At 39.4% G+C, this 27,479-nt stretch overlaps 1 protein-coding gene across 1 annotated transcript; it reads left to right on the top strand.

The window, feature by feature from the left end:
• On the top strand, positions 1 to 26,981 carry chrnb3a (cholinergic receptor nicotinic beta 3 subunit a). Its single transcript, XM_079811269.1, has 6 exons — positions 1 to 308; positions 13,548 to 13,699; positions 20,696 to 20,740; positions 20,827 to 20,936; positions 24,196 to 25,099; positions 25,344 to 26,981. The coding sequence occupies exons 1-6, from the start codon at positions 248 to 250 to the stop codon at positions 25,473 to 25,475; spliced, it is 1,404 nt and encodes a 467-aa protein (XP_079667395.1). The 5' UTR covers positions 1 to 247; the 3' UTR covers positions 25,476 to 26,981.
• Positions 26,982 to 27,479: the final 498 nt, after the last annotated feature.

Raw genomic sequence — 27,479 nt, 5'->3', positions numbered from 1 at the left:
GCGTCTTCTTCTTGTGTTCGCCTCGGATGGAGCAGGCTAAACAAAACAATTCGTTGATTATTAATTTATAGCTTTATTACACTGCATGTTGCAGTACATCTGATCGTTTTACAAAACGGTCCGGTGTCCGGCCGTATGAATAAAGGACCGCATATTCATATCCCCGTTTGTCGATGACAGGGACTCACAATTCAAACAGCATGAAATAATTCCATTGCACGAAGGACCTTAAGCCGGGAAAGACAGCATGAAGTTACAAATCTCCGGTCTTTTGCTCGTAATGGCAGTAGCCTATGCAACGATAGAGGGTGAGTAGCCTAATCTACTGCATTAGAAAATAGCCTAATGATCTTTAAGAGTTTTCCTGCATTTCTCTGTGTGGCTGCATAGCCTGCCATTTCTCAGTTTTACTTTATAAGAAATGATGCAAGTCCTTTCGGTTTCAATATAATGAGACTTATAATTTTAATTTAGACAATTCATAAATGATCATAATGAAGCCAGAACGAATTCAAGCATCCTCATCCGTTTTATCAGCGCATTCAACCCTGAATGATGCAAATGAAATCAGTCTCATGTTTAATTTACGTTTATTGCTTGACTTCTAGCGCCCTCAATTGGGTCACTGGGTGTAATGTTGTGTGTGACCTGGTCAAAGTCATACAACCATACTGATTTCCCATCCCCACTCTTTATTTTGAACCAGCTTTGAAGCATAAAACAATGATTTTAACAGGCAAGCAACACATTGATTGTCATGGGTATAGTGTCACAATGAAGCACTATAATGCAAGATAATGTGTGTTTTGTCTGGGTTTGGCAGAGTGTAAAAGTGAAGATATGGGGTTCTTATCAATGTGGAGGCAAATAGTGCCTTCATCTGCAGCTTTAATCTGAAAATGGAGCTGCTGGACTGGATGTTAATTTATCTGTCAGCAGCACTCTGGAGAGAAATGCTTGACAGCTTTTCTCTTCCTCTCTGTTCATTTTTTTTAAATGAGAGAAGTTGTTTAATGAAGGGGAAATTGCTGTCAAACTTGGCATTCGTTGATTCAAAGAATTGCAGTTCTGCTGTCAAGGAAATTGTACATGCTGTTTCATATCTTTAACACAAGGCCTATATGCAATACATTTGCAATATGGCTGTTGCTCTGAATATCAGCATGGCTGTATGCTGTAATATTGCCATGCTGATATTCAGTACAACAGCTTGATTGTAACATTTTAATTATAACATGGCTGGTTATTTTGTTCATTTCTGCTGCCCCACACAATTGGTCTCAAAAGAAGTCAAAGGAGGATCATTTGACTGTAGCGTCATGAAAATATTGACTCTTGTCTTTTGACTCAGCCCTAAAATGTACCCCAAAATCTCTTTCACATTAAAAGCTTGCTTTGACCAGATGGCTTGCTGTAGGGGAGGAGAAGAGGTCATCTGTTCACATTTGTGGCCAATGAGGTCATGTCTGTGAACTTTGTCCACCTAGATATGCAAATAAACCCATGGCTTTCATGATATGTAATACTGTAAAAAGGAAAATGTTCCCTAAAGAGTCTATATAATACACTGTTGCAACAGATGCAAATGTCCTTGAACTGAGAAGTTTATTCATAGTGAGTCTGTGTGTCTGCTCTTTGTGTAATGATGTTCAATGAATTGAAGCATGTCTTGAGTGCATTAAAGTGGCTTTGAACGTCCTGATGCAATGGACAGTAATCTTACTTCTCTGGAGGAAAAAGGAACTCATTAACTCATTAATAAAAAAAAAAACTCACACATAATCCTTTTCTTACAAAACTTTAAACTGTTTTTACAATGCACTGAAATAGGTCAAACGGACTAAAATTACATCTCTTTGTATACACTTCAAAATGCATGTACAAACACACTGTCTGTTTTTTTACACTCTCTTTCACCCTCCTCCCCATTCTTGTCTTTTGATTTACACATCCCTGTCCACTCCCTAGTTGGTTGAATCGTAAACCCAGGAGAAATGGCCTGCCCTGTGCACGGCCTTTATTTATGATGTAATTTCATATACTTGCTGTTGCAAGACCCACAGCCCTGCTAAGCAAAAAAAAAATGTCTTCCCAAAGCCAGGCAAAGAAGCCTTTTTTTTTTTGCCATGCAGGACATGACAGATGGTGATGAGGAAGGAAGTAATGCTAGTTGTTCAGCAACAATGGGTGTAACATCCTGTAAAAAATGTAATTAGGGGTGGAGCACAGAATGGTATGGCACTAATGGTGGAGGGTACCTTTCAGAAGACATTTATGAACCCAAACCCCTAAATGCACACACTTAATTTTTATCTAATGGAAACTGTTATCCTGCTTTTATCTGTTTATAAAAAAAATAGATATTGCAGGAAATAAGGTAATTGTAACAGGAAAGGGAGAGAAGGAAAGAGATATGACAAAAACGAGCTAGATAAGGTTAAGAGTAAAATAATGAAATGGAAAGCAGCTTTCTAATGATCGTACCTTTCTAATGGCTAATTACCATGTCCATGACACAGAAAACCTATTATCATTCTTTAATTATTTCTCTTTTTAGTACTGTGTGTGTGTGTGTGTGTGTGTGTGTGTGTGTGTGTGTGTGTGTGTGTGTGTGGGCATGTTTTTGTGAAATATCAGGACACAAATGTGTATAATGACATGGGTATGACACAGGTATTACAAAAAGAGGGTGAAATATGAGGACGTTCCCCATGTCCTCACTTTTCAAAATGCTTATAAATCACACAGAACAAGTTTTTTTTCACAGAAAGGGAACTGCACAGTCTCCTGTGAGGGCTAGGTTTAGGGGCAGGGGCAGTGTAAGGGGATAGAAAATACGGTTTGTACGGTATAAAAACCATTACGCCTATGGAATGTCCTCACATTTCACAAAAACAAACATGTGTGTGTGTGTGTGTGTGTGTGTGTGTGTGTGTGTGTGTGTGTGTGTGTGTGTGTGTGTGTGTGTGTGTGTGTGTGTGTGTGTGTGTGTGTGTGTGTGTGTGTGTGTGTGTGTGTGTGTGTGTGTGTGTGTGTGTGTGTGTGTGTGTGTGTGTGGACTGGTAATCATCACGTTATGGGGACAAAATGTCCCCACAAAGATAGCAATATCCGAAATCCTCATCCTTGTGGGGACATTTTTAGGTCCCCATGAGGAAAACATCTTATAAATCAGACTAAGTGATGTTTTTTGAAAATGTAAAATTGCAGAATGTCTCCTGTGAGGGTTAGGTTTAGGGGCAGGGGCAGTGTAGGGGGATAGAATATACGGTATGTACGGTATAAAAACCATTACGCCTATGGAAAGTCCCCATAAAAGATGAAAACACTACATGTGTGTGTGTGTGTGTGTGTGTGTGTGTGTGTGTGTGTGTGTGTGTGTGTGTGTGTGTGTGTGTGTGTGTGTGTGTGTGTGTGTGTGTGTGTGTGAACAGTTGTTTCCAGCATCCAGGACTGGAACAATTTTTTTTGTAATTGCCTAAAAAATAATTATGAATTATTCTGTATAATGGAATTGTGATCACTTGTGCCAGAGCTGCATCCACGCATTTTGTGAGTGCAGGGTGACCAAGCTAAGCCAAAAGGAAGAACCCGATACTGGTATGCTTCACCCCAAAAAGCGAACCTGAGGAACATCCTGTGGTGTGGAAGTATGGATCTTCGAGATGTATCGAGACAAACCAGTCCTCGGATCTGATTTGAGTTACGTTTAGTTTCAATGTCAACATTTTGAACTTTAGTGTATGATTTAACTGCAGCAGATCTAAAATTGGACACAACCCCCCAATTATTTTATGGAGCTATAAAATACCAGCTGTAAAACCTGGATTCTCTGTTGGCTGGAGGAACACGCTCTATAGCCTCCTTACCCAAAATATCTTTTACTTCCTGTTTCAATACCAGAGCCTGCTCGGGGCCAACCATTGTGGATCGGACCCTTTTGAACCGAGGCGGATGAGAACTAAACTTAATTCTGCACCCTCTTTCTACGTTCGCAGGACCCATTGTGACACATCTGGCAGAAGTTTCCACGCTGCCAGGTGGTCTACTAAGTAGGGCTGCATGATAATGGTTAAACTGATAATCACGATTCTTCTATCAAAAAGGGTAATGTAGTTATGCACATTTTGCATGTTCTTTAACAACCTACACTTCGCCCAAAAGGCCTGTAGGTGGCACACCGACTTCATTTAACCAACTATGATAAATTTGTCAGATGGTAAATCAATACAAAACACATGGTTTTGGTGAACGCTTTGTATATATTCAAGCCGATAGATAATGTATTAATTCCTTCAGCTGAGACACTTCAGACGCGCTGTCCGCCATGATGGGTTTGAATTGCTCGAAATATGATTGGAATCACTTCGAAAAGGAAAATCAAGCATCCAGCGTTAGTTCTGGCAGGCCACGTAGTCAAGCTCCGCTATCAGCTGATTGGGAAATTCTAACTCCGCCCCTTTCAGCTGATCCGATTCAGCTGATCCTATGCACTCAATTGGCTTCTCTCAAACAGGGTGCCGTACTTAAGCATAGCTTCACTTCAATCTGCCTGCTTGGACGCTTATGCTGCACGCTGCTTTGCAACCCACCTCCTCCCCAGCTCCTCCTTAAACTGCTTAACTTAAGTGTTGTTTTTCAGCACATTTAATTGAGGGAAAAGCGCGTTCATGGAGTTAAAGGATGTTATAGGATGCGTTTGGTTGAGTTAATTAACGATGCAGTAAAACGCTTCATTACCGGTATAGCTTCAGTGTGCGCATTTCAAACAGAAATGCACAGCATTAATAACTACTGGGACTGTTGAGGCTAATCTTCTTTCAAACATTCTTTAGCCCTTTGAGGTTAGTGGAGTCTCTCCCGATTAAAGCACACACGGAGATGCAGTCAAAACAACAAAAGGCTGCGGTTTATTGATTACAATCTTCGGTTTACTTTCAAACAAAAATACTAAATGACAGAGAGAACAAAATATTTGTGTGGACAAAAATGCGATTGAAGAAACGCATTGCTCTCCACACTCTAACCTGTCCACCAAACAATTCTAATCTACTATTTAGACCTGCACTTTCACGCCTTCGTGACGTGTCAAGGAGGAGCAAGTCAATACATGTGAACATGTTAGTCCAAGTATTAAACATAAAATGAAAATATAGAATAAATAAATTAAACATAAATCTCTATTCTGATAGAGCACAAAATTCTAAATATGGCTCCTACAGGGACTGTCATATAGGGATTGCTCGAGACCACAATTTTGGCTTCGGGACGGTACCACAATCTAAAACCGAAGTACCGATATTAAATCGATACCATACAGGGTCTGAATTTTGACGCGGGTATTGCGCATCATTTTACTCACTCTTGCAAGTTTTGGGTTTATGAAGCGGGAAATTACCACAAATGTTTATTGTCAAATTAATCGACAAAGATTATCACATTAAATCAGTCATTTGGAAACTTTCTTGTGAGAAGTAATTTCAACAATTCTCCCTTCCCTAGCTCTCAAAATGAGCAAATTGCTTCTAGCTTCAAAAGCTACATCGCACTTGCACTAAAAGCAATCTGCGAGCTCAGATTCAACACTTTCGCTTTCATTTCGGGAGAGCTGACGGAAATCCCATGTGATTTTATAGCATTCCGTAATACATGGGATGGGAGCTCTTTGAGAGAGTTCTTTGCGCTCATACCAACAACAAACACACAAGCCTAAAGAGCTTGCGCATTCCAAATTAGGTTGGTTTTCCTTAGTCAAATACACACAAAATTGTCAAAAATGTCCATCTTTAGTGAATAGTCACATAAACACAGTTGGTTATGTCTTTCGCTAATGTAAATAGTGCAATAGTATGCATGCAAATATTATGAGATCAGCAGCATATACCGAAATGAGCAAAATCATGATATCGTACCGTTTGAAATAAAATATATACCGGTATTTTCCCAGTACCGGTATACCGCGCATCCCGTCATAAACATAACACTGTTATGAGAACATTTTTGTAATAAAAAATTATCTGGGTTTAGTTGTTGTGTTTCAGCGCACTGATGTGGGAAGAGCACGTCCACAACGCATTCTGACCAGCACAGTCAAGTTTGCTTGTGCATTCGCGTCATTTTAAGAATATATAAGTCGTAATATTACGTTTATGTAGTATAAACATCTGATTAATCTCATATAGGATGCGTTTCGTTGAGTTAATAACCTGCAGTGCTTCATTGGACCGGTGATCATCTTCAGTTTCAGCGCGTGCTCTCAAACAGGGGAGGAGCGCATGCAGGAGTTATAGGCCTTCTGACTATGTAACTTAGTTCACCTGTGCGTGATTTTGTGCAAATGTAGGTTGTAATATTATATTAATTTTGTATAAATATCTGATTGTTGTCATATATGATACGTTTAGTTGTTTATTAACCTAAGTGCTTCAGTTTACGGTTGTTAATTCTCTCCAGCTTCAGCGCGCGCTCTCAAACAGCAACGTTATTTGATAGACTAATATTAAAAATGCTTACTATTACTGTAATATTAAACATATATTTTTTTAAAACACAAGCGTTATTTTTAATAACTAGCACTTATTGTTCTCATATTATTTTCATCAGCAATATGGTATGATTAAAACCATTTCCTTATTTTCTGTGCGGAGGCTATTTCATGCATGGCACTTGCATTTTGATTCTTTATTTGCAGCCTAAGTAATGCTGTCCAATGACTTTTTTTGCATTATTTAGGTATTTTATTTTTATTTTTTGTGGCAATAGAATTTTGGTAACATTTTACAAATAAGGTCTCATTTGTTAAAGCATTAACTAACAAGAACAAACAGAGAGCAATAACCTTTGCTAATGTTAGTAATAAAATGTTTGTGTTTATTAACAGTACATTCACAGTGCATTACCTAATGTTCGCAGACACAACTTTGGATCTGAAAAGGTTGAGATTAACATGAACTAAGATGAATAAATCCTGTAAAATTATTGTTCATTCATTGTTGGTTAACTAATGCTACCAATAATGAAATCTTATTGTAAAGTGTTACCATTTTTTTAATAAAGTAAGTTGGCCATAGGAGTGTAAAATTTATTTGATAAGTTAAGGAATATTACACTGGTTCAAATAGGCTACTGTACTGTATAGGTTTGACTCATGTTGAAGTGTTTGGGACATGGCTTTTAATGGTGAGCCTTTTGTTTTTGTAATCAGGCTCTCAAAGTTTATTAAAATTTGTATTTAGATTTATCGGCCAATATATCGGTTTTCGGCTTTCAAATATAAAGAATGATCGGTTATTGCATCGGCTAAAATGTTCATATCGGTGCATCCCTATTCACAATGCAGTCAACACAGAGCGTTCCCACAGCGTCATTCTCAACACAGCACAAGTTACCTTAAAAGGGAAAGCGAATACTGATACATCTTTTTCATCTCATTTATCATACTATGGTGATATGAAGTATTCACATTTCATGAATCATTTAATTCATAATTCAGTCCGCTACCTGAAGACCTGACCCTCCTGCTGTGGATAATCAAGCAATACATTTTAGTTTGAAATGTTCTGGGGTTGTTCGTGCGTTAGCCTAAAGAACAACTTAATTTTTATCAAAACAATCATTTGAGGGACATTGCAAGATAGAGGCTAATGTTTTTTTTCTTCTGTGCCTTATAATGAAGGCTTTGTGATACAGCACAACTTTTCCATTTCATATATATTTGAACAACATAAACTCCATCCTACATTGATTACGAACACATTTCATATCTTGTATGCCTATGAAAAACGATTCACCCTTGAGTTTGAGTTTTACACCTTTGTTGTAAAAAAGAAACGTAAAAGAAAAACTATTATGGTGAGTAAAAAGCAATTCACTAAGTGTGTTCATCCCTGCCCTCGTTTCATCACGGGTGGGGATACACACTCCATGTGCGTTGTCTGTTTGGGAGCGCAGCACGCTCAGGCAGCCCTTGGGGGGGCAGGTTGTGAGCACTGTGAGCGTTTGCCTTTGAGAACGCTGCGCTCCCGCTGGTCGCTCTTCGAGGAGGGTGCTACGGCTCGCGTTCCCTGCAGCTCGGGTCCCGCTACTGCTGAGGCAGAGTGGCGGCTTCAGTCGTGGGGTTCGCAGATGGATGTAACAGAGGGGTTAGAGACGGGCCTCGCCCTTTCTCAACCGTCACCTGTTAGATCCAGTGCCTCTTCTCTGGGTTTGGAAGCATGCACTGCGGTTACTTCCTCCCTGGGTGAGGCACCGGTACTGCAACTATCCAGCTCTGAGGAGTTGGATGTTGTTAGTATCGCAACTGAAGACTCGCCACTTCAGTCCCCTGCAAGTGAGGAGATAGTAGAGGTGCTGACAAGAGCGGTGGCCAGATTAAACATCGATTGGCCAGCCAAAAGACAGGAGCTTCAGCAAAAAAGCAAATGAGATGAACGCTTCCTGCCCTCTCGTGCAGCACAACCTCTACGTCGGAGCTTGCCGCTTTTTCCAGACCTCCACACTGAGGTGTCGATGTCCTGGAAGAAACCGGTCTTGTATTGTGTATTTAGTAGGGCTGGTCCGAATACCATTTTTTGAGCTTTGAAGATTCTGTAGCCATTAAGATCGAATATTCGAAGCTTCGGAGGGAGGGGACTGAACTTATTTCTCTAATAAAGGCAGGACTCTCTGTGTTTGTTTGCTGTTTGATTATGTCGAGAACCGTTCATCCGATCGACTTCACACGTGAATGTTGTGTTGCCTGGACCCAAGGGAGTACAGTGTCGCATTTGGTGCAATATTGGACACAAGACACATTCAGAATTAATAAACTTAATAAACTACAGAAAAGCGTGAGCTGGTTCTGTTCCAAAACAAAGGCAGAGAGTTACCACTCCTGAGTAATGAAGTGACATGTGACAGGCATGTACGCCTCCATACTCACCGAGGTCCAAATGTCCGTTGTGAAACTTTGCGTTTCCAACGAGAGCAGAAATTTAGCCTCGCACATTGCTGTACTTCAGAGACAGGGCATTTGAAATACTGGAGCGGTTTGGGACTGTGTAGTCGGGTTCCATCTTCTTGGTTAATTTTCTGAAGCCTTCGCCTTCATCTACATTAATGGGTCTCATATCCATAGCGATGAACTCCACTATGGCATCTGTTATCTCTCTCTTTCTTTTCTGTTATCGGTTTTCGGAATTGTAGGATCTGCTGTGAAGTTTTGGGTGTGCTTGAGGATGTTGATGACCTGGGGATGTACCTATAAACAAATTATTATTTGGCTGGGCTACTGTACGTTTTTTGTATCAATAACTGCCGTATTCACAAGTATTTTCCAAGCAAATTAAGTGCACATTTTTATCACGTATAAAATTACTGCTTAACATGGCGGATGTACTGTATATGCCAACAATATGCTAGGCTATATAACATATAGGCGTATTACTTACGGAACTCAGGTGATTTTTCAAACATGTTGTGCTGTTGTGGTAGGTCAGTTTCAAATCGCATATTTTGCACACTGCCTTTGTCTTGTCCTCGCTCAATTTAAAGTGCTCCCACACAGCTGAGGTCTTCGGCATTTTGTCTTCTCTTTCAGATAGACTGAATCATGACATGCGTGCATGATGTTTACGTATGGGCGATTTTACTGTGACTTCCCGGTAAAATTGCACGTTTGAGTTTTAACAAGAAGCTACTAAATTTTGCAGTAGATTCAATTAGATTTATAATAACGGGTAAAAAGACTAATACATTTTGTTTCTATTATTCGATTTTACACAATGTTAAAGCAACGCAGCTTAACCCAATATACAAGCGCAGGCGTGCGGCGCTTCTGGCAATAAAAACACATGCTGTTGTGCGCTCTATACAGAGAATACACTCACCTAAATGATTATTAGGAACATCATACTAATATTGTGTTTGACCCCCTTTGCCTTCAGAACTGCCTTAATTCTACGTGGCATTGATTCAACAAGGTGCTGAAAGCAATGTTGGCCCATATTGATAGGATAGCATCTTGCAGTTGATGGAGATTTGTGGGATGCACATCCAGGGCACGAAGCTCCCGTTCCACCACATCCCAAAGATGCTCGATTGGGTTGAGATCTGGTGACTGTGGGGGCCATTTTAGTACAGTGAACTCATTGTCATGTTCAAGAAACCAATTTTAAATGATTCGAGCTTTGTGACATGGTGCATTATCCTGCTGGAAGTAGCCATCAGAGGATGGGTACATGGTGGTCATAAAGGAATGGACATGGTCAGAAACAATGCTCAGGTAGGCCGTGGCATTTAAACAATGCCCAATTGGCACTAAGGGGCCTAAAGTGTGCCAAGAAAACATCCCCCTCACCATTACACCACCACCACCAGCCTGCACAGTGGTAACAAGGCATGATGGATCCATGTTCTCATTCTGTTTACGCCAAATTCTGACTCTACCATCTGAATGTCTCAACAGAAATCGAGACTCATCAGACCAGGCAACATTTTTCCAGTCTTCAACTGTCCAATTTTGGTGAGCTCGTGCAAATTGTAGCCTCTTTTTCCTATTTGTAGTGGAGATGAGTGGTACCCGGTGGGGTCTTCTGCTGTTGTAGCCCATCCGCCTCAAGGTTGTGCGTGTTGTGGCTTCACAAATACTTTGCTGCATACCTCGGTTGTAACGAGTGGTTATTTCAGTCAAAGTTGCTCTTCTATCAGCTTGAATCAGTCGGCCCATTCTCCTCTGACCTCTAGCATCAACAAGGCATTTTCGCCCACAGGACTGCCGCATACTGGATGTTTTTCCCTTTTCACACCATTCTTTGTAAACCCTAGAAATGGTTGTGCGTGAAAATCCAAGTAACTGAGCAGATTGTGAAATACTCAGACCGGCCCGTCTGGCACCAACAACCATGCCACGCTCAAAATTGCTTAAATCACCTTTCTTTCCCATTCTGACATTCAGTTTGGAGTTCAGGAGATTGTCTTGACTAGGACCACACCCCTAAATGCATTGAAGCAACTGCCATGTGATTGGTTGATGAGATAATTGCATTAATGAGAAATTGAACAGGTGTTCCTAATAATCCTTTAGGTGAGTGTACTCCAGTAGCAGGGAACACTTTAGTTGGCTAAAGCAAATATATTTATTAAGTATAAGTATAACAATGTTGCCTTCCTTCAACTGTCCCATCCTATTAAAACCAGAGTTTTGTATTTTGCCAGATTTAAACATAAATTTGAAAATCGAATACCAACCCATCGAACGAATATTAGAAGATTCTGGTACAGCCCTAGTCTTTAGCCCACAAAACTTTGACATATAGTAACATCGTTAGGCTAAAGCAGCACGGTTATGGGTTGATGAAGAGACGTTTGCGAGCCATCTCTCTCCCCCAACTGCATTGTCCCTGAAAGCCCCGACATTACACACCAAAGCACTAAGAACAACATCAGCGTTGGTGGGTAAACACTATGTCTATCGTGCAGGCATACCAGGCTGACCTGCTAAGGGACCTGGGTAATAGTGATGAGGTGGGGGCTGACGTAATCAGAGAACTGTCAGTCAGCCGATCTAGCTCTGGAGAGGCATTTATGGCTGAACTCCACCTACATCAAGGAGTGGGATAAAAGTTTTTTGCTTGATACCCCGGTTTCACCTGCTGGCCTCTTCAGTTACGCAGTCCAGTCTGTCACTGAGAGGTTTCAGGAGTCAAAGAAGCAGGCGGCGGCACTCAAGCAATTTCTCCCTCTCCGTGTCCAGGTCCTTGGGGCTGCTGGGAGTCGGGACGGCGCTCACAGGCAAAGCCTTTGAGGGGTAGAGCTGATCTGAGGACAGTTACGATCTCCAAGAAGGCTCAAAGAGATGCCAGCAGTGGCGTCAGGTCTCTGAGGGTTGTCCCCTCTGAAGGAAGGCAGTGTTCAGCTCAGTACATGGTGCCCATCTCCCTTTGGTGCCCTCAGAGGGCCATTCTGCCAACCCCGCTGCAATGCCCCCTCTTTGGAGGGTCTCAGAGCAGTCAAGTCAGTTGTTCCCTGCCGGTTTGCTGCTTGTTGTTCACAGTACACCCAAGGCCAGTCTTGAGAGGTTGGTACCCTTAGTAAATATTCAGTTCAGCAAGCGTCCATCTCCTTTCAGTGGGGTCCTACCCACAGTGATAGGCCCCGAGCAGGCTCTGTTCATGACACAGGAAGTAGAGACTCTTCTGTGAAAGGAGGCTATAGAAAGGGTTCCTCCTCCCAGCAGGGAGTCAGGGTTTTATAGCCATTACTTCATTTTGCCAAAGAAGGATGGAGGGTTGCATCCGATATTAGATCTGCGCCTATTGAATCGCTCTGTAGGGAAGCTCAAGTTCAAGATTCTTACACTTAGACAGATTGTGTCACAGATCAGGTCCGAGGACTGGTTTGTCACCATAGATCTCAAAGACGCATACTTCCATGTATCCATCCTTCCACAACACAGGAGGTTCCTGAGGTTCGCTTTCAGGGGCGAAGCGTATCAATATCAAGTACTTTCCTTCGGCCTAGCTTTGTCACCCCACACTTTCACAAAGTGTGTGGATGCAGCATTGGCGCCGCTGCGTCTGCAGTGCATTCGCATACTCAATTACAGCGACGATTGGTTGATTTTAGCTCAGTCAGAGCTGATGGCGACTACCACTTCGTGGCTGAGTTGCTGTTGTTCCCAATTGGTTCCACTTTGTTATAATACCACTAACAGTTGACTGAAGAATATTTAGTAGTGAGGAAATTTCACGAATATACTTATTGCACAGTTTGCAACCTTTCATGGTTCCACTCCTGAATTCCCTGAGCTCCTGAGAGCAAACCCATTCTTTCGCAAATGTTTGTAGAAGCAGTCTGCATGCCTAGTTGCTTGAATTTCACACCTTTGGCCATGAAAGTGATTGGAACACCTGAATTCAATGATTTGGAGGGGTGTCCCAATACTTTTGGCAATATAGTATATCAGTTATTCTTTTTTGATGTTTCTTGATGCATTATTGATGGTCTAGCAGTGTTATTTTTCTAATTATATATTCATGTTTTATAGACATATTTTTCATTATATTATTGTATATTCTCAACATTAGTTTTCATAACAGTGTTTTAATTTAATTAATTTATATTATTGCCATGACGGACATGCACCAACCCCCCCCCCCCCCCCCCCGCTAGTGTGTATGTGTGTAGTTGTGAGTTTGTCTTCTCCTGACTCTCTCAGTAGTGCTCTTGTCTGAGGTCATCATGTCATGGCAATGGTTGCGTCAGCAAGAAACTCTGAAGAGCCTGGGCCAGCTGTCACTTCATGGCTCTGTGCTCATCTAACACTCGTGGGAGAGTGTGTCTGAATTTAATGTGTGATTTTTTTTTTTTCAAGACGGCAAATCAAATGTGGGCCTACTTCCTACAGAACCAGACAGATATGTTTATGTATAGGCCTATACAACACTGATAATTAGCATGGCAGCTTTAGATTATACTATACCTTATCACCACATGCCACCTGAGGATGTTATGTAACTTCTTAGTTTTTTTCTAAATTGTTCTCAAATTGTTCCACCCTCTCGTTCTAGCTCCTGAGGAGTTTGTCTCATTGGCTGAGATGGAGGACACTTTGTTGAGGAATCTTTTTCGGGGCTATCAGAAGTGGGTGAGACCTGTCCTTCACGCCAATGACACGATTACCGTTCGTTTCGGTTTGAAGATCTCCCAGCTGGTGGATGTGGTGAGAAACACGCACATATCCACTGTAAAATCTGATCTTTTACTAAGTCACAAAATTCCTAAACAAATAGCACACACATAGGGCTGGACGATTATGATATCACATCGAGATTGTGATAAAATTTACATTGATAATGATGATAAGCTCTGGATGTTTCTACTCTGTGGATTTGAACAGCCAGTAAAGCAAAAATACACAACAGCCAGTCAGTGCATGCCGTCTCTGTGTGAATGAGAGATCGACCGATATTGATTGATTTATTTTTTTATTTTTAATTACAGATAAAAAATGATTTGCTTAATATTTTATGTGCTCGATAACTGATATACAGACCCAATATTTATTTATTATTCTGTTTTTGACAATTATAACAACAGCACTGAACTGAACAAACTGTTTTATTTAAAGTATTAAACAGTAATTGCATTGATGATGATTTAGTATGTTAATCATCATCAATGCAATATTCAAACAAATACTATTAAATGTGTTACATTAAAGGAATAGTTCACCCCAAAATTTTTCTTCTATCATTTACCCAGCCTCATGTCGTTCTGTAGTAGTACATAAAAAAGCATAATAATTTTAAAGAAAGACTGATACAGATATCTGTTTGTATTTTAAATTAAAAACACAATACAGCAGTCATTTGGGAAATCAGGTTTTTGAAACCTAGAGAACCTAGAGAAAGTTAGAGAAAATAACCATTTGTGTAAAAAGTGTAACTGGACTTTCGACTCATAACCTTAAAATGTCTAATATATTAGTTTTTTAACATCTTCCCATTGTTAAAAGCTCTGTTTCTATGGCTTGTCACTATGCAAAATCTGTGTTGCTTCTGCCATGTTTCTTGTGTAAAATGTGTGAGGTTCCAACCAGATGCTTATGCAGAATTTTCGGATCAGATTTGAGGTTCGGGTGGTTTAAAATATTTGAACTAGACCTTATGCAATCACCGGCTGTAAAATGGATGGTTGTGACTAATTCTGTCAGAAATAATTATTTTGATAATTATCACATAATTATGTTGATTAGCCCTAAAAAACCTACTATGCTTTTCTTTCAAACGTATTGGTTTTATGTGGACATATTCAAAAAATCATTATTCATTAATTTTACCATTGTGAATAAGCTTAGAGTAAAGCCAGTTGAGAAGGTGGTGCTGTGAGAAGAAGCCCTCTGGTCACTATTTACTCTCATTCCTAACGTTCCTAACCTGTATTCTGAAAATGTATGAAATGTATGAAAATGATGAAGGAATGATGACGTGATGGCGCCTGTGTGCTGGGCTTGCCGTCTGTCGCTCTTGTGGTTGCTTGTCTGGTTCTCTGCTCTATTTTTAAATTGCTACACGCTTTTAACCTACGACCGCCAAGCACTTTTGGATATCCGCAACTCGGTTGCGACCACATTTTCAAACTCCTACATTTTTAGAGGTGGACTGTTTTTTTAACAAGACTGATGAGTCGACCACATCGGCTGTCCCGGGTCATTTTCGCCGGTGGCCCCTCAGCATCCCGCGGAGAAAGCGAAGGAGGAAACCGCGGAGGTTACATCGTGAAGCTAAAAGCTCACCTGCGGGCTGGTTTTCTCTCGGATCCTTCCCATGAATTGCTTCACGGCGGTTCTACTACCTGGCGCCCGCGGGATGTGGCATACCGGTGGCTTCGTCATGTTCTCCCCGTGCACCCGAGTCCTGTTTTTCGTTCCGGTCTCTACCGCACCGGCCTCGGCTCCAGACATCGGGGGGTTACTCACAGTAATCTGCGCACGCTGAAAAGAGCGTCCTCATCGCCTGCTATTATCCCTCCACCGAAGATGGCATTATTAAATGCCCGTTCTGTGGTGAACAAGACCTTCTTACTAAATGACTTTTACTCAGCTCACAAATTGGATTTTATGTTTATCACGGAATCCTGGTTAAAGGTTGGTGATCTAACTCCGTTTTCTGAACTGATCCCAGCTGACTGTACATTTTTTAACTCTCCTCGTCCGAGTGGACGCGGGGGTGGCATAGTAACTATCTTGAAGAACTCTCTCTCTGCACGCTGTCGATTGGTCCCTGGAACGGCCTTTTCCAGCTTCGAAGCTCAGTTTCTTCACTTGGACTGGAACGGTCCTGTATGTCTAGTGGTGATTTATCGTCCCCCGCACTCCTCTAAGGACTTCTTACAGCATTTCACTGAACTGATTGGCAATATTGCGACAAATTACTACCGCTTCCTATTGGTGGGCGACTTTAATATTCATGTCTGCTGTCCGTCTAACCCCCTATCACATGAGTTTCTTAATATTATCAATGCTTTTAATCTCTCCCAGTGGATCAGTGACTCTACACACATTTTGGGTCATACGTTGGACCTTGTACTCTCATATGGGTTTGATGTGACTGATGTTGTGCTCTCAGATTTTATGATATCTGATCATAAGCCTATATTATTCACACTATCCCTTCCAGAGCTCTCTCATTCTCCTAGTACAACTGTAAGTCTTTCTCGCTTCTACTCTCCTCAGTTTAGCACAAATTTCAACTTGTGTTTTGATGAATGTTGCTCACAATTGAACTTGGATCAACCATTATCTGACTTGGATGCTGATCAACATCTGAGCCTCCTGAACTCTGCCTGGCTTATGGTAGCAAATGCAACTGCCCCCCTTAAGCCTTATAAACAGAAAACTAAATCTCTACTGTGGCAAAACTCTGCTACCCGTCTCTTAAGACAATACTGCAGGAAGGCAGAACGTAAATGGAAACAAGACAGGCTGCATATCTCTCTTCAAATGTTCAGAGACTCTCTTACATCCTACCAGACTGCAGCCAAGTCTGCAAAAGCTGCATACTTCTCCAACCTAATTGAAACTAATCACTCTAAACCGAAGGTTTTGTTTTCAATTATTCAATCTGTTACCAATCCTTCTGTGAACACCCTGCCTGTGGTTTCTGATGCTCTCTGTGAAAACTTCTTGAGACACTTTAGTGACAAGATTACGAACTTAAGACTTGATGTCTGTCCCACCTTAACATTAGCCAATTCTCCTATCATGTCACCCGCCTCTGCATTTTTGGACGCTTTTGAACCCGTCAATCTCCAGGAATTGAAGGAGGTGATTGACAATCTTAAACCCTCATTCTGTCCTAGTGAAATTATTCACCCCAAATTTTTAAAACTAATTATTGATTCGATTGGGCCTGGTCTGTTATCTCTTGTTAATAAGTGTCTCCAAACGGGCTCTGTTCCTGCTGACCTTAAAGTCGCTACAGTCACTCCTCTGCTCAAGAAGCCCTCTCTGGACCCCACTGTCCTAAAAATTTTTCGCCCCATTTCGGTTTTGCCTTTTATTTCAAAAGTTTTAGAAAAAATTGTGCTGAATCAACTTCAAAACTTTATGACTAGCAATTCTATTTATGAGGTTTTTCAGTCTGGCTTTAAGTCCGCTCACAGCACTGAGTCCGCCCTTCTGAGAGTTGTAAATGACATCTACATCTCCACTGACTCAGGGGACTCTGTGGTTCTTATTCTCTTAGATTTATCAGCTGCTTTTGATACCATTGACCACTCCTTACTATTATCTAGACTAGAGTCTTGGGTAGGTCTAAAAGCAAACGCTCTGAAATGGTTTCATTCATACCTATCTGACAGAAAATTTTTAGTGAAATTGAGTAACTTTTCATCTTCCGCCGCTCCTCTGACCTGTGGCCTTCCTCAAGGCTCTATTTTAGCTCCCTCTCTATTCTCTTTGTACATGCTGCCTTTGGGCTCTATTTTAAGAAAGCATGGTGTGTCCTTTCATTTCTATGCAGATGACACCCAAATCTATCTTCCAGTAAAGAAAAACAACTCCACTGCGATCACCTCTCTTCTCCAATGCTTAGAGGAGGTTAAAATATGGCTAGCCCAGAACTTCCTCTTCTTAAACGAGGACAAGACAGAGGTGATTGTATTCAGTCCAAATGAAAACTCTCAGTGTATAGGTCCTGAGCTAGAAAGTTTATCCGCTTTTAGATCGACACGGGTGACGAACTTGGGTATTATTTTTGACCAGCTTTTAAAATTTGACAGACATATCTCCTCTGTTGTTGGATCCAGTTTTTATCAGCTTCGTCTACTGTCAAAAATTAAAAACTTTCTCTCCCCAAAAACACTCGAAATGGCTGTTCATGCGTTTGTTACGTCGCGTTTAGATTATTGCAATTCCCTATATTGCGGTATATCTAAATCTCAAATTGCGCGACTTCAGCTTGTCCAAAATGCTGCTGCCAGACTGCTTTCAAAGTGTCGTAAATATGATCACATCACTCCGATTCTTAGATCCCTTCGCTGGTTGCCGATTTGTCAGAGAATAGACTTCAAAATTCTACTCTTCGTGTATAAATCCCTACATAACAAAGCTCCTGTCTATTTATCTGAACTCCTTCACTCCTATACTCCACCCAGAAGCCTCCGTTCTTGTGATCAGGCTTTGTTGGTCGTTCCTCGCGCTAGACTAAAGCGTAGAGGTGAGCGTGCATTTGCGGTGGCAGGGCCACGACTTTGGAATACCCTGCCTTTAGAGATTAGGCTGGCCCCTTCCTTGTCTATTTTCAAGTCCCTGCTAAAAACTTTTTTATTTTCCTTAGTGTACTGATTATGGTGATTTGTTAAACTTTTTTATAGGTGGTTTTTATATTCTTATGTGGTTTATTTATTTTTATTTTTCTGTATGTGTGATATTCTTGCTCTTCTGTAAAGCACTTTGGTCAGCCTGGGGGCTGTTAGAAATGTGCTATACAAATAAAATTGAACTTGAACTTGAACTATTCTGCTCAAATTATTATCTAAAGAATCCTTTTGCAGCTCATACAAAGACATATCATAATCACAGAACTTTCACTTTGTAAAACTATCACTTTAAGCTAATGCAAGCTGCTCCCGTTAAATCAAGTCACTGCAACAGTCCATAAATCCATAAATCATGCAATAATATACTATACAGGAAGTGTGTGAGTAATTATGTCTTACTGTATGAACATTTGCATGTGACACTTCCCCCGCAACTACTGGTTGACGTTACAGTGTCTCTATTTAATAGTGGGAGGTTAATAAATGTACACGATGTGTAAATGTTTAATCTTTTACCTTTGAAATATTAATTTCCTTTGCTTACTTCACATGAATCGGAGAAAGGCAAACACCATTCTTGGTGCTCGGTTGTTCTTTATTGTAAATACAAGTTGTTAATACAATTACATTTTACTACTTATTTATAATTATTTCAATTTTAAAAAAAAAGCAGCAACAATTTACAAAGTGTGATACATGCCAAGTCTTGTCACCATATTGAAATGAGTCATGTCTTTTGTAGGTTTTTTTTTGCTGGGTCCAAATTGGTTTTAACTGTCCCATGATCCTTCAATACAGTCTCTTTGCAATGCCTGCATTTACTCAGTGAAACAAAACAATTCTGAAATGTGCTACACAAATAGTTTGATTGAAATTATATTGTACAAGAATCATATTGTCTATACTATGTCCTTATTTTACCACCATGATTAGGTAGCCTAATACAAGTGTCTAAACACTGAATAGGGATTTTGATATATAAATGTGGTTAATATTTTACATTTATAACATCTAGCTTTTTTGTTGCTTTGTTTCATTTGGGGAGGGAGTTTTGAGTTCTGAAAGTTATAATATGTTTTCAAATTAACTTTGTATAGTGATTATAATCTGAGTGTAATGAGCTCTTTAATTTCACAAGAGCAAAAAAAAGTTGGTTTCTCCTAATAATGTTTGTATTGAAGTCCTCTTGGGATGTGCTAACTTACAATTTCACAACTGCAACATGAGGTGCATGAAGTGATTTTATCTATTGCTTTATTGTGAAGTATTATCTGTATTCTTTATTAAAAGCACACAAAATGTGTACAGAATAAATTGTACCATGAACATTCAAGCTTATTATGATCAGTACAAACTTGTTTCTGACATTATTGACCACTAGCTTATCAAACATGGCTTAACGAATATCCAGAGTTTCCAACTGGCAGTTTCAACTTTATTGTGGAGTTCATGTGTGTGTGCAACTTGTAAATTTGATCATTCCTTAAAGAAATTGATTTTTGGGTGAAGTATCACTTTAAAACCTTTAATTCTTATAGAGTGGAACTCTGGGTGTCAAATTTGGCCTATGCAAGCAGGAGGTCGGAAGCTGTCCAAATTTCGTGTACATCCACATAACATCCTGCCAACTAAGATGCCTTTAATCTGATTGATTTTTGAAGGCTGCCTATGATATCCCACAATCCTACCCTTGTCTTTCAGTAGTTTGTGCGAGTGATAACAACGGCACCCAATGGAGTTGAATTATTAAAATAAACTTATAAATGCACATTTTGCCAACATTTTTTTTAGCAATAAAATCTAAGTATTTAATATTTGCTTGATTTATGTCTAAAGCTCACTGGCATGCGGATAAACAACATGACAATATGGTGCTTTGTTGGAAACCTTTTTGAAGCCTATTTAGTCTGGGCACTGAGGCAGAAAGGTAATTGTTTTAGGATTCAGAAACATCCTATATATATATTAGTCCTGCAGAGCCACCTGATGGTCATATGCTGTAATCAAAGCTACATGATATTCAGCGCTCACCTTGTTGTCACGACTTGACAGTGTACATTTTCTAGCTGGTGAAACACTGAACACTGTTGGAAAAATTGATTTTCACACCTAAGTATATTGGTTCCTATTCAGGGTCTGAATTTCAATTTAATGAAACAAAAGACAAGATACTATCTTTTGAGCTGCATATATAAATAGCACAGTTGAGTTAATCATCTGTATGACACAAATAGGTCAATGATGAGAGATTTTTAGAGGCTATGAGCGAAATGGTGCATTTGGGTTAATTTAAGACATGTTATGTGGTTCGTGCTCATGTATGGTCTAAATTCATTTTAGCAATAATGGAAATGTATCACCTTTCATTGTGCATTTTCTTCATTCCTCTATTCAGGATGAAAAGAATCAACTAATGACTACAAATGTCTGGTTGTGGGAGGTAACGCAAAGAAATTTGGCTTTAATTTTTAAGCATGTTCCAAAAATACCTTCTTGATTTATGCTTTATTGGTCTCTTTCTTTAAGGAGTGGACAGACTATAAGCTTCGTTGGAATCCAGAGGATTATGGTGGAATCACATCCATCAGAGTGCCCTCAGAAACTATCTGGCTACCAGACATTGTCCTTTATGAGAAGTAAGTCTTTATGACCTCTTATCCAAATATAATGTCATACAGGTGCTGATATTAGACAATGCAATTGTATCTTGGCTTCAAGTTTTTATGCACTTGTTCTAGGTAACACACAATGTGTATTTTAAAGTGCCCTGTTATGCTTTTTATGATATTACCTTTCATGTAATATGTTATATAGCTGTTGGCGAATGTAAAAGGTCTGCAAAGTTTTGAAGAACAAAGTGCATGATAAATTGAGTTATTGTCCCCTGAAGGAAAGTACCGATTCTGAACTGCCTGAAACAAGTCCTCAGTGATTCCAGTCTTACTTCCTGCTGAATCCTACGTAGATTTGTAAGATTTTGCCTATGGTCTTCATTGGCTGCCTGTGAACAACATCTACTTTGACCCGTCTTCAAAAACTTTAGATGAGGCTGGAAGAGGTTATTTCATGTTGTTGACATGTCGTTTTCTGCACTACAAAAGCAAACCCACTTTGCATGCACTTACAAAGGATGAGAACCTGGAATCGAATTGACACGTTAAAACCGACACCATTGTTACTGTGTATATAAATGCAGAGGAAGCCTCCAGAGCTGAAATTCAATCATGGTAATGAGTCTTTTGTTTCCGACATGCACTGTAAGCAGTTGATCAATCACAACAGACTGGGCCATCTGACCAATCAGAGCAGAGTGGGTTCTTGGAAAGAGGGGTTTAGAGAGACTTTATCGAAACAGTTTCAGACACTGTGAGGAAAAAAAGGTGATGCTGCAATGTATATTGTAGGACAGTGTTTCCCAACCGGGGTGCCATCTGACAAGAGCAGGGGTGCCGTGTAAAAGTCCTTCAAATAAATTTTTTTTTTCGTCACATTTTTCAAATAATTCTCTCTTTGTAAATTTTGTTCAATGCATGCGAGTGCTGCCGTATGTTCGAATATGACCAGTCACTTTCGCCGTCATCACCCGGGTGTAGTGCCAGAAGACACGAATGAGAAGTCGCGCGCACTGTGAGAAAATTTGTCTCTGTGCACTCATCCGAAAGCGCGCACACGTCTCACAGCGTGCAAATATTGAGTTCTCTTTCAAGTCTTGCTCTTGAACAGACAAAAGTATGTCAACATGTCCTTCTTTATGAGTTTTCTAGCAGACATAGTCTGTATATGCCTTAAGTAAACTTTATACAGTCGAGAAAGACGACGCATATCCGAGCATTAGGTCTTAAAGGGGCAGTAGCAACAAACAACAAAAGACAAGGACATCACTCACTGCTCTTGATTGAATAGCTTTTTGTAAGTTTAATAGGATTAATCTTTAATTAATCTTTAATCAGTCAAATATGCAATGTTATTTTAGATTTGATAAATTTCTGTACCTGAAAACTAATGTTAGATGTACCTGGAAAAACCTGAAAAGCATAGTTTATTTTATTAGTATCTTTGCTATATAGTATTTATTTGTGCTGCTGCTTGTATTTAAATTATTTGTTCTTATTATTTTCTTTATTTTTATTTGACAGTACTCCTTTTTTCCATGAACATAGCAAATACTGAACCGTACCGAAACCGTGAACCTAAAACCGTGATACAAATCGAACCGTGAGCAAACTGTACCGTTACACCCCTAGCGTAACGTATGCGAGGGGGTGCCACAAAATGGAGAACATTTTCAAAGGGTGCCATGACTGAAAAAAGGTTGGGAAACACTGTTGTAGGAGACATCCAAAACTAAATTAGGGACCTTTAAATAGCATAATTGGGGCTCTTTAATCTCTAAAGGTTAAAATCTGCATTATCACGTGACTTCAGACAGACAAGGACTGTATCTTAAATAAGCAAAAACCTACTGTAGCTTGATTATAACTGGCCATGTAAACTTACTTTATGACTCAATATGTCAGACAAGTTTTTCCAACCTGGGGTTCGTGTCCGCCTAAGGGTGGGGAACTTATATGCTTTGAAGAGAAATATGGATGCAAAAAAACTCTAGTTTCCAGGAATGCTTCCAATGATTAGCTAATAAATAGTGACTCCAGTTACTTTGCTTTGGCTACACTGAAAAAAAATTGGCATACAATCTACTTAAATGTAATGTGTTACTTGCAATTTCTGAGAATATTAATTTAAATTGATGTACAACTTTGAAAAAAGTTGAAAAATTATAATGCAGGAGATGGTATTCTCAAAATAAGCCCCTAAAGCAATGCAATAAGCAGACATGGCAAAACTGTACCTGGAGAGCAAATATTACCATTTTCTTTTAATTTAATTTATATATTTTTATTTAGTCATTTTAATTAAAGTTTTAAGTATGCTTCATATTTAATCACACCTATGGGTTGTATTTAATATAAATTTGACATTATCACATAACAATCGGGGAGAGGGGACAAAAGGTTGAGAAACACTGCATCAGACAATGTTTTTATAAAAGTATCTCATCAGGAAATGTCATTCCAGGACACCAGAACATCGTGTCTAACGTATTCAAAGAAGGGGGGTGGGGGTGTGGTCCTGGTAATCCATACGTTATGGGGACCAAATGTCCCCACGTGGATAGTAATGCCTGCTTATAAATTATGCAGAAAGTTTTCTATGAGGTTGTGTTTAGAGGTAGGGTTAGTGTGGGGCGATAGAATATACAATTTGTACAGTATAAAAATCATTATACTGTGTGTGTCTGGTTTAAAATACTGTACATTTTATATGGCTAACAAGTTGTTAATAAAGCAAACTAATGTATGAATAAAAAAAAATGTTTTTGCTCATTTCTGTGGCAATGAATGTAGAACTCACTATTTGTATACAGCTTATTAATATATTAATAATGCAGAGACTGCAATATATAAACTATTAATTAACTAAAATAGTTTGTAAATGAGTTGCAAGTATTTTATTATTGTATACTTATTATGAAGTCATCACCTTGGAATTATAAGGTTCTATCTGACATGTCAAAATGGAGTTCAATTTTGACAAACTTAAAGACATGAGTGTGTTGTCATTTAAGTTTTTATCAATTTGGGGAACTTTTATTTAGGAAAAAAGGGTTTTATCTACAAAGTCAAATAGAATGCAAAAACATTCAAGCTCAATATCTCAAAACCACTCAGAATGTAGATAGAAGTGTTACCTACCGCAATGTCCTGTCAACCACCCAGAACCTCTGAACATTGCGGCATTGACATTTGCATGGGCAATAACCCCTCACATTTTCATCAAAAAATGGTGAAATGTAGTTGCTAATATCATGTCTCTCTCTCTCTCCATCTCTCTTAGTGCGGATGGCCGTTTTGAAGGGTCTCTAATGACTAAAGCCATTGTAAGGTTTAATGGTACCATCATGTGGACTCCTCCTGCCAGCTATAAATCCGCCTGTACCATGGATGTCACCTTTTTCCCCTTCGACAGGCAGAACTGCTCAATGAAGTTTGGATCATGGACATACGATGGCACTATGGTGGACCTGACCCTGGTAGATGCATACGTAGACCGTAAAGACTTCTTTGACAATGGCGAATGGGAAATACTGAATGCCACCGGCCAGAGGGGCAGTCGGCGTGATGGCATTTACTCCTATCCCTATCTCACATATTCGTTCATACTGAAGCGTCTTCCTCTCTTTTACACACTCTTTCTCATCATCCCATGTCTCGGTCTGTCATTTCTCACCGTGCTGGTCTTCTACCTTCCCTCGGATGAAGGAGAAAAGCTTTCCCTCTCCACCTCCGTCCTCGTGTCTCTCACTGTGTTTCTTCTCGTCATTGAAGAGATCATCCCATCTTCCTCTAAAGTCATTCCTCTGATAGGAGAGTATCTGCTTTTTATTATGATCTTCGTCACATTCTCGATCATCATAACTGTCTTTGTCATCAATGTCCATCACCGTTCATCTGCCACGTACCATCCCATGGCACCATGGGTTAAGAGTCTTTTCCTCCAGAGATTACCCAGGCTGCTCTGCATGAGGGGGCACACTGATCGGTATCAGTACCCAGACATCGAACTAAGGAGCCCAGAGCTAAAGCGAGGGATGAAAAAAGGGCAACAGAAGAGTGCCGGAGGTGGACGAGGGGGGTTAAAGGAAGATGAGAACCAGGCCTGGATTGCCCTGTTGGAGAGAGCCACTCACTCAGTACACTACATTTCCCGACACATCAAGAAGGAACACTTCATCAGAGAGGTGAAGTATCTGTTTATATACTGTATATGTATCTGTTTGAGTAAAATTAACATATTTTATTTATTCTGCAAACTACTGACAACATTTCTTCCAAATTTTAAATAAAAATATTGTCATTTAGAGCATTCCAGTCACAGCTTTCATGCATCTTGGCATGCTCCCTATCAGTCAGTCACAATAAAAACTATTTATTGATAATATGTGCTTGCTTCATGCTGTGTATTTGGGTCTGTTTGTTTCTCAGGTTGTTCAGGACTGGAAGTTTGTGGCTCAGGTGTTGGACCGGATCTTCCTATGGGTCTTTCTCACAGTTTCTGTGCTTGGGACCGTCCTCATCTTCACCCCGGCTCTGCGGATGTACCTCAGCACATCTTAAAAAGCCACAAGATTTCAGCCTACCAAATCTCCTTTGCCCAAAACCACATTCTTATGACCCCTTTGAAATATATGTAGTTCCCACAACATTTCAGTAATCCTTCTAAAAGTCCTTTTCTGGCCTAGCCACATCTGTAATCCGCTCCAAATTCAGCTTCTCTCTCTCCCTCCTAGATGCTGTGTTCAATAGTTAGACTGAAAATAGCAAAACTCAGCTGAAATTAAGTTTAGGAATCGTCTGCCCATTTAACACATAACTAAGAGGCAGCTTATACAGTTTGATGGGTTTGGATCTGTGTGTAATTACTCTGAGGGGATCATAGTTTTAAAGATCTTCAATAATTTGACTTCATTGTGACATACGAGGTGAAACCACATCTCTTCAGCTTTTCATTTTGCGTTCAAATTTATTTATTAAATATTTTTACGGGTTTAATGTGTCCACTGTCTATGTAAGTAATATTTTACCGGATACAAACCTATTCACTCTGCTTTTTAATTTAATTTGATTACATTTAAAATGTCAATGTTTTTTTTATTTTAATTTTTTGTCTGTAATGAGTTTGAGTTTAAATCAGAAATTATCACCATCCAGGTTTAATAAACATATATATTTATCTTACTGGTCGCGTTTTGTATTAGGTGTCTTTACCTATTATACTTACATCAACAATAATAATAATAAATGTTAGGTACCATGTACTTATTGTGTTCATGTTGTAATGCAAAACACTTTTGCTGCTATTGAGGTGGGATATGGGTGAGGTTAGGTTTAAGGGTGGGTTAAGGTGTAAGAAAAGGTTCAACAATGTAATTTGAATGCAAGCATTTTAAATGTGATGTAAAAATGTATGTGCACAATAACTGCATTGTTCCAAATGATTAATTTAAATGTTAGTTCATACTAGTTAAATTGACTTGATATGAAGTGGGCCCCCTTTACTAATAATATAAAGTTTTTCTGGATGATAACTATTTATTTTAGTAAATATACTCAATTATAATAGTATCTCTCTTATTGGCATATGCGATATTTACTGTACAGTCCATAATCTATTTTCCTAGTTTTTAGTACTGAGAAATGCAGTAGTATCATGCCTTTGGATGGCATTATCCATATGTAAATTCTATTCAGATGAGGCCATGCATAATACAAAGTGCATGTGTATGTATGTACAATTTTCCACTATTTGGGATTTATAGAAAGAACTTTGCACTGGTTTTGGCACGTATGGATTTATAAATCTTAATATCGGTCATTTGCGCTCATGCTTACTTTTTAGGATGAAGTCTATGGCAAGTGTTACAAGGCCCTTAATCTTTATGGATACTGTTGCTGATTCAATGGTAAGAGCACATGGGAGGGATTCATTGATCACAACTAGTTGGCATTATTAGCAAGGACCGGATTATGACACCCACCTTTATTTCTGGTTGTTGTATCATAGTCTTATGTTGTTTGTATATTTAATTGTACAAAATTAATTAATAAATAATCTTGTCAGTGACCTGTTTTCTAATGTCTTTTACTCCATAGTGGCACATGAGAAACATTTCTCTATTGTTTAGAATAGCTTGGCGAAACCCTAACACTCAAAATAATGAATTGGTTTTAGTAGAGCTAACTCAAATTAAACAAATTAGTTCAAACAAATTAACTTGAATTACTATTTAGCACTCTCTTTTTCTTCTGAAAACTGCACATTTTAAGTAATCCGTTTCGTTGTTTTAAGTTTTATGAACTTGTTTCTTTTAATTTACATAAATGTAATCGAAACTGGCCTGGGATTTCTATTTCCCAGCATGCTTAGCCATGACACTCAAAAGGTACATTAAATGCAAAAATCAAGTGTTATATAATTTTTTTGGTGTGTGTGTGTGCAAGATTAACGTTAAAGGGATAGTTCACCCAAAAACGAAATTATGTTTATCTGCTTACCCCCAGGGCATCCAAGATGTAGGGGTCTTTGTTTCTTCAGTAGAACACAAATGAAGATTTTTAACT

Source organism: Gobio gobio (assembly GCF_949357685.1).
Source record: "Gobio gobio genome assembly, chromosome: 3".
Taxonomy (NCBI): domain Eukaryota; kingdom Metazoa; phylum Chordata; class Actinopteri; order Cypriniformes; family Gobionidae; genus Gobio; species Gobio gobio.
Note: the sequence above shows the minus strand (reverse complement) of the source record. Positions and strands in the feature narration are given on the sequence as shown.